Source organism: Propithecus coquereli, unplaced genomic scaffold (assembly GCF_000956105.1).
Source record: "Propithecus coquereli isolate 6110/MARCELLA unplaced genomic scaffold, Pcoq_1.0 Scaffold272, whole genome shotgun sequence".
Lineage (NCBI taxonomy): Eukaryota > Metazoa > Chordata > Mammalia > Primates > Indriidae > Propithecus > Propithecus coquereli.
In genome coordinates, this window is record NW_012148308.1 from 861,625 (window position 1) to 868,824 (window position 7,200).

A 7,200-nucleotide genomic window follows, 5' to 3' on the forward strand; every position below is an offset into this window, starting at 1 on the left:
CCCATATTTAACTTTTTAAACATATTCTACCCCATAAAATATTCATTCCAGGTTTTTATTACATTTTCTGTAGAAGTAAGTTTGGGTTACTTTATTAAAGTAACAGGACATCTATTAAAAACAATTTAAGACTGGGCACAGTGGCTCACGCCTGTAATCTTTTTTTTTTTTTAAGTAAATAGTCATCTTTATTATTTTTTGCAACCGACCATACACAAGAGTAAAGCATTATCAAGACAATTTTTGTCTATCAAAATGTGTTTGGTACACGACCTTTTCCAGGAGTGAAGATAGGTTATCAAGAATAAAGGATGAGGAAGGCCTTGCAAATGACAACCCAAGCCACAAAGGGAAACCATGGGCAGAGGAGGGGCAGCAAGCTAGAAAAAGTATGCTTCCTAGGGTGGTAGTACTGGCATTAGTAAACTCTTCAGGAGAGGGATGCCATAGTGAGGAGGGGACTGAAGGCTAAGAGGAAATTACTTTGGCCAGGCCTGTCTTGTGACTTACTGTGGGGCAGGGGCAACGTGAAGAGGCCTGGAATGGATGGCTGGGCAAGGGTGCAGGGGCGATATAACAGGCCAGGAGAGGCCACGATTCACAGCCTAACAGAGCCCAGACCAGACCCCAGCTCGATGACTGCACATCAGTGAGCAATCAAAGGCCTAAAGCCTCAGACAAGCTAGTACCAAGAGTGGCTGTGAAGGGCAGAGAAATGTGTTCTGAGATGATCACAGCATCTACGCTGAGACCTGTCTGCTTAGGACAGGATGGAACCCGGGAGGAGAGAGTCGCTTCCCACTTCAGGGTGAGGGACAGAGGAGGGAGGGAGAAGCAGCGGAAAAGCGAAGAATAATTCGGGTCTCACCGCCCCAGGGGACCAGGTGCCCCTGGCAGACGGGTTCCTGCCCCCCAGGGCCCAACATGAAGGCAGGATCTGAGCAGTTACCAGTGGAAATGGCCTCGGGGTAAGCGGTCACTCAAGGGACAGGCAGCTGCTGGACCAGTGGGACCAGCACACGGTGCGGATGTTACCCCCCATTGGTCCTCACACCTGTAATCCTAATACTTGGGAAAGCTGAGGCAGGAGGATTGCTTAAGGTCAGGAGTTCGAGACCAACCTGAGCAAGAGAGATCCAGTCTCTACAAAACATAGAAAAATTAGCTGGGCGTGGTGGCGCACACCTGTAGTCCCAGGTACTTGGGAGGCTGAGGGAGGAGGATCATCTGAGCCCAGGAGTTTGAGGTTACAGTGAGCCACAATGATGGCCACTGCACTCTACCAAGGCAGACGGAGCAAGACTCTTCTCAAAAAAAAGGAGAAAAGGGAAAAAAGAAAATAACAATTACAGGTGCTAATCTTTAAAGAATGCCCTAAAATCCTGTCTGATGGGGCAAACTGGAGAAATAACAAAGGGAACATAAGCCCAGAAAAAGCTATGAAGTCTGATCAGACTAAGCCACAACAAAGCAAGTCATTACATATACTAATCTGCCTCCTTATATTATACTAAGCATTCAATGATTTGCAAGAAGTTTCTTTACCACCTGTCACCAAAGGAAATCAAAATAGTGCCAAGAACTAGATCCTTGCTCCCATCCCAGCTCTACATTCCTAACCTTTAGAGTAAGTGACAGAAGAGGCCAGGCATGGTGGCTGACACCTATAATCCCAGCCAGCGCCTAGGTGGGAGGATCACTTGAGGCCAGGAGTTTGAGACCAGCCTGAGCAACATAGTGAGATTACCATCTCTACAAAAAATTTTTTTAAACAGAAAGTCCAGGCCGGGCGCGGTGGCTCATGCCTGTAATCCTAGCACTCTGGGAGGCCGAGGGGGGTGGATTGTTTGAGCTCAGGAGTTCGAGACCAGCCTGAGCAAGAGCGAGACCCCGTCTCTACTAAAATTAAAAAGAAATTAATTGGACAACTAAAAATATACAGAAAAAATTAGCCGGGCATGGTGGCGCATGCCTGTAGTCCCAGCTACTCGGGACGCCACGGCACTCTAGCCCGGGCAACACAGTGAGACTCTGTCTCAAAAAAAAAAAAAAAAAAAAAGATCCGCCTACCTCGGCCTCCCAGAGTGCTAGGATTACAGGTGTGAGCCACCCCGCCTGGCTGAAAACAGTAATTTTAAAACATTGGGGGTGCCAAATAATTTGAATGGATTATTTCCCCCCAAAGATATGCAAACAAGCACATGAAAAGATGCTCAGCATCATTAGTTATACATCAAAACCACAAATAAAGCCAGCACAGTGGCTAGTGGCTATAATCCCAACACTTCAGGATGCTGAGGCAGGAGGATTGCTTGAGGCTAGGAGTTTGAGGTAAGCTTCTGCAACATAGCGAGACCCCACATCTACAAAAATAAGCAGCAGGGTCTGGTGGCATGTGCCTGTAGTCTCAGCTACTTGGGAGGCTAAGACAAAAGGATCGCTTTGAGCCCAGGAGTTCAAAGCTGCATTGAGCAGTGAGCTATGATCACGCTGCTACACTCCAGCCTAGGAGACAGAGTGAGATCTTGTCTCAAAATAAAGAAACAACCAAAAAAATGCACAAATGAGATGCTACTTCACACTCACTAGGGTGACTACAAGTAAAAAGACAGGTAATAATGAATGTTAGTGAGGATGAGGAGAAACTGGTGCCCTCACGCATTGCTCCTGGAAATGATGTACTTTCAAAAAGTCTGGCAATTCTTCAGAGTGTTAAAAACAGCATTATCATATGACTCAGCAATTTCATTCTTAAGTATATACTCAAGAGAGTTGAAAATCAATGTCCACATAAAACTAGCACTTTGGGAGGCCACAGTGGGAGATCGCTTGAGGTTAGGAGTTCGAGACCAGCCTGAACAAGGGCGAGACCCCATCTCTACCAAAAATAGAAAAAATTAGCCAGATGCAGTGGCACAAGCCCGTACTCCCAGCTACTCAGGAGACTGAGGCAGGAGAAATGCTGGAGCCCCGGAGTTTGACGTTGCAGCGAGCTATGACGACGCCACTGCACGTTAACCCAGGTAACAGACTGAGACTCTGTCTCAAGGGAAAAAAAACAAGTCAGATCGTACTTCATAATTTCTATGAAAAATAAAAAGCTGTAAAAAATCCTTTTTGGGGGAAAAAAAAAAAAAATAGGGCCGAGCACAGTGGCACATGCCTGTAAGTCCAGCTACTTGGGAGACTGAGGCAGGAGCATTGCTTGAGCCCAGCAGTTCTGTGCTATAGTACACTATGTCCATTAGGTGTTTGCACTAAGTTGGGCATTGATATGGTAGCCTCCTGGGAACAAGGGACCACCAGGCTGCCTGAAGAGGGGTGAAACAACCCAGCTCGAAAATAGAGCAGGCAAAAACTCCCAAACTGATCAGTAGTGGGATCATGCCTGTGAATAGCTACTGCACTCCAGCCTGAGTAAATGGTGAAACCCCATCTCTTAGATAAAAGAGAAAGATTGGGATAAAATCTTTTTTATTTATTATGCTGAAGATAAATCACTTGAAATAAGAGGCAAAAGTTAGTTACCTTTCATGTAACATACCCACATGAATTTCCAGCATTCTTTCCACTGTATACTCAATCCTTTAATGGTACTTGTTTTCTGACTAGTTTACTTACATGCTGTATTTCCTGCTGGCTGGCTCGGTAATTTTTCTTGGTTAAATTGTCCACCAGGTAGCTGATTTGAGACAAGGCCAGCGAGAGCGAGTCAAGATTCATTGCTGGTTGGGGCGGAAGCAGGCGGCCGAGCCCGGCGCAAAATCACCATTATTCCCCTTTAGTCACCTCAGAGGCAGGTTAATGCTTTCTTTGTAATTAGGCTATATCTGATGTATGTACAGTGTCTTCAGTTCTTCTTTACCAGGGGTCTTACTCTGTTCTGAAACATGGCACCTGTACAAAAAAAAAAAAAAAAAAAAATTCCAGAATTTTAAGTTAGGGGAAAAGGAGGGCTGGTCCTAGTACAGTGGTGTTTACAACTAATTGATTACAACCAGTTCCAGATTCCTTTGTTCCTTTTCCACTCCTATACTTCACTTGACTGGTCTTTTAAAAAAGATGAGGGAAAAACGAGGCCAGGCTGGTGGCTCATGCTTGTAATCTCAGCATTTGGGGAGGCTGAGGCAAGAGGATCGCTTGAGGCCAGGAATTTGAGACCAGCTTGAGCAACATAGGGAGAGCCCATTTCTACAAAAAAAAAAAAAAAAAAAAAAATCAAAAAATTAGCAAGTTTGGTGGTATGCACCTATAATCCCAGCTATATGGGAGGCTACCTTGAGCCCAGCAGTTTGAAGTTGCACTGAGTTATGATCATGCCACTGCACTCTAGCCCAGGAAACAGAGCAAGACTCCATCTCCAAAAAAATATATTCAGGGAAAAGGAGGTTAAATGACCTCTGTCACTGTCTTAGTATCTACAGTGTTACTGAAGACTTGAAAAAAATTGTAAGCTAGCTCTACCGTGGTTGATTAAAATGCCAAGTTTCAAAATTACACAGGGCAAGTATAAAAAGAAAATGCTACCACAAAAAGTTTTATTTTAGCAAGACAACTTGCTAAAATTTGAGATTTCTATTTTACCAATTTCAAAATGATAATTTCTACTATGTCCTTTGGAAGTAGCAGGAACTTAATTAAAATTAGGATTTCTGGACAGGAACACTCACCTTATTTTCAGACCCTTTCCATCCTATCTGCAATCTACTTATAAGATCCCATTTTTTAACGTTATTCCTTATGTCACTGCTGCAGAATCAGGTAGTTTGGTCTTATAGTTTTAACCAATCATGTATGTTTTAGGTATCTGAACGGCAAGTAAGGACTGATTTAAAGGCAAGTAAGAACTCCAGAAGCCAAATTCCTTCCTTCACTGCTGAAACTGTTCACCAGGAGAATTCAGAAAGGGAAGCCCAAAGCAGCAGTACAGCTAAAATGGCAGGGTGCTTATCAGTTTGACTCCAACCACCCGAGTTGGGGGAACTACTCCGTACAAAGACAAACAGAGTGGATTAATAAAATGTGGTATATGTACACCATGGAGTTCTACTCAGCCACAAAAAACAAGGGTGATCTAGCACCTCTTGTATTATCCTGGATAGAGCTGGAGCCCATTCTATTAAGTGAAGTATCACAAGAATGGAAAAACCACCACCACATGTACTCAGCATCAAATTGGTATTAACTGATCAACACTTAGGTGCACATAAAATAGTAACATTCATCGGGTGTAGGGCAGGTGGGAGGGAGGAGGGGATGGGTATATTCACACCTAATGGGTGCAGTGCACACTGTGTCAGGGGTGGACATGCTTGAAGCTCTGACTCGGGTGGGGCGAAGGCAAAATGTAACCAAAAACATTTGTACCCCCATAGTACGCTGAAATTAAAAAACTTAAAAATTAAAAAAAAAAAAAGACAAGCATACAAAACTCTACATTTCTAAAAGAATTCACCCAAGATCCACTGAAATACAAAAATCTCTGCATACAAGGAGCTGACCTTATCGATAGCATCATGGTCTGAAATCTGCTCATAATTACACTGCAATCAGAATTCACCATGTATAAGCCAGGCCTGGTTGCTCATGCCTGTAATCCTAGCACTCTGGGAGGCCAAGGCGGGTGGATCATTTGAGCTCAGGAAGTTCGTGACCAGCCTGAGCAAGAGTGAGACCCCCGTCTCTACTAAAAATAGAAAGAAATTAATTGGACAGCTAAAAATATATATAGAAAAAAATTAGCTGGGCATGGTGGCGCATGCCTGTAGTCCCAGCTACTCGGGACGCCACAGCACTCTAGCCCGGGCAACACAGTGAGACTCTGTCTCAAAAAAAAAAACAAAAAAAAAAAAAAAAAAAAACAAAAAAAAACAAACAGAAAGTCCAAGTGACAGAAAAGAGGCTGGCTTTCTGCAATGTTACTATTGAAAACAGAATTTACTTGTCTAAAAAAAATTGTAGCTATATATGTACTGTGAAATCTCAGCCATCAAGTGAAATTAAGCATTTTAACATTTTCCTTCAAAATTAATGACTAAATAATGTATTCCTTCTTTCATTATAGTTCTATTTGAACACTTACTATATAACAGGCACAGAAGATATAAATAAAGGATAAACCCACATCTCAAGAACTTGGGAGTAGGGAAGATAAACAAACCAATTATAATGTAGCATTAAGTCAATCAGCTCACACACAGCTTTGCTGGGGTTAACTCCAACACGTGCCACCATATTCCATTCTTCAAAGAAGTTCTAGTTGTCCCAACAGCACCTCCAGGGTTTGCCTTAGCCGCAGAGCCGTATTACCCAAGACTACAACCTTCTTGGAGTAGCACACATAAAGGCTGGTCATTTGGGCCCACTGTGGACAATGTTGATACACAACGATCTAAAACTCTCCATGGAGTTGGCCAGGGTTTTGCTGGACTTGCATCACAGTTCTTCTGCCCAATTCTGTCTTCCCTGGCCCCCTTCCACCACAATTTTTGAAACTTTAAAAATACCCTGCATTCCAAACTGGCTCATATCTGCTTCCAGAAAACACAAACTCCAATACAGGCCAAGCTCAAGAGTCTGGGCTTTAAATTGAGTGTTAGAAAGACACACAAAAGATTTTAAAACAGCAAACTATCACGTATACATTTCAGAGAGGTCACTCTGACAACACAGTGGACAATGTTTTAAAGTAGGGGGCTGCTGGGGGCAGCCCGTAGAGGGAAGAGAATTATATTTTAATGCTCGTGAAAGGACTATCCTACATGTACTCTACTTAATTTCATTTAATCCTAACAAAGATTTCAGACAGATCCTGTTGTTTTTATCCTTATTTTGCAAAAACAAAGGTTCAGAAAAGATACCCAGTGTCACACAGTAAGTTACAATAGTTTTACAACACATACAATTCTGACATTCCATTTGATTTACATATAAAGAGAGGGTAAAAACACTAAAATTAAGCTATAATACACTATGTAACTTTTGTAAAGATTGCATGAAATACTCAACAAGACAAACCTACACTTGAGAACAGTTTTTTTTTTTTTTTGAGACAGAGTCTCACTGTGTTGCCCGGGCTAGAGTGCCGTGGCGTCATCCTAGCTTACAGCAACCTCAAACTCCTGGGCCCAAGCGATCCTCCTGTCTCAGCCTCCCGAGTAGCTGGGACTACAGGCATGCGCCACCATGCCCGGCTAATTT

The 7,200-nt window shown here is 43.1% G+C and overlaps 1 protein-coding gene across 4 annotated transcripts in view; it reads right to left on the bottom strand.

The window, feature by feature from the left end:
* CNOT1 (CCR4-NOT transcription complex, subunit 1) overlaps positions 1–7,200 on the bottom strand; it is a 102,788-nt gene that overhangs the window by 65,666 nt on the left and 29,922 nt on the right. For all 4 annotated transcript variants that reach the window (XM_012647863.1, XM_012647864.1, XM_012647865.1 and 1 more), the window contains exon 2: positions 3,622–3,897. In XM_012647863.1, the coding sequence (XP_012503317.1) occupies positions 3,622–3,723 (102 nt within the window). In that variant the 5' untranslated portion in view covers positions 3,724–3,897. The remainder of the gene's footprint in view (positions 1–3,621; positions 3,898–7,200) is intronic.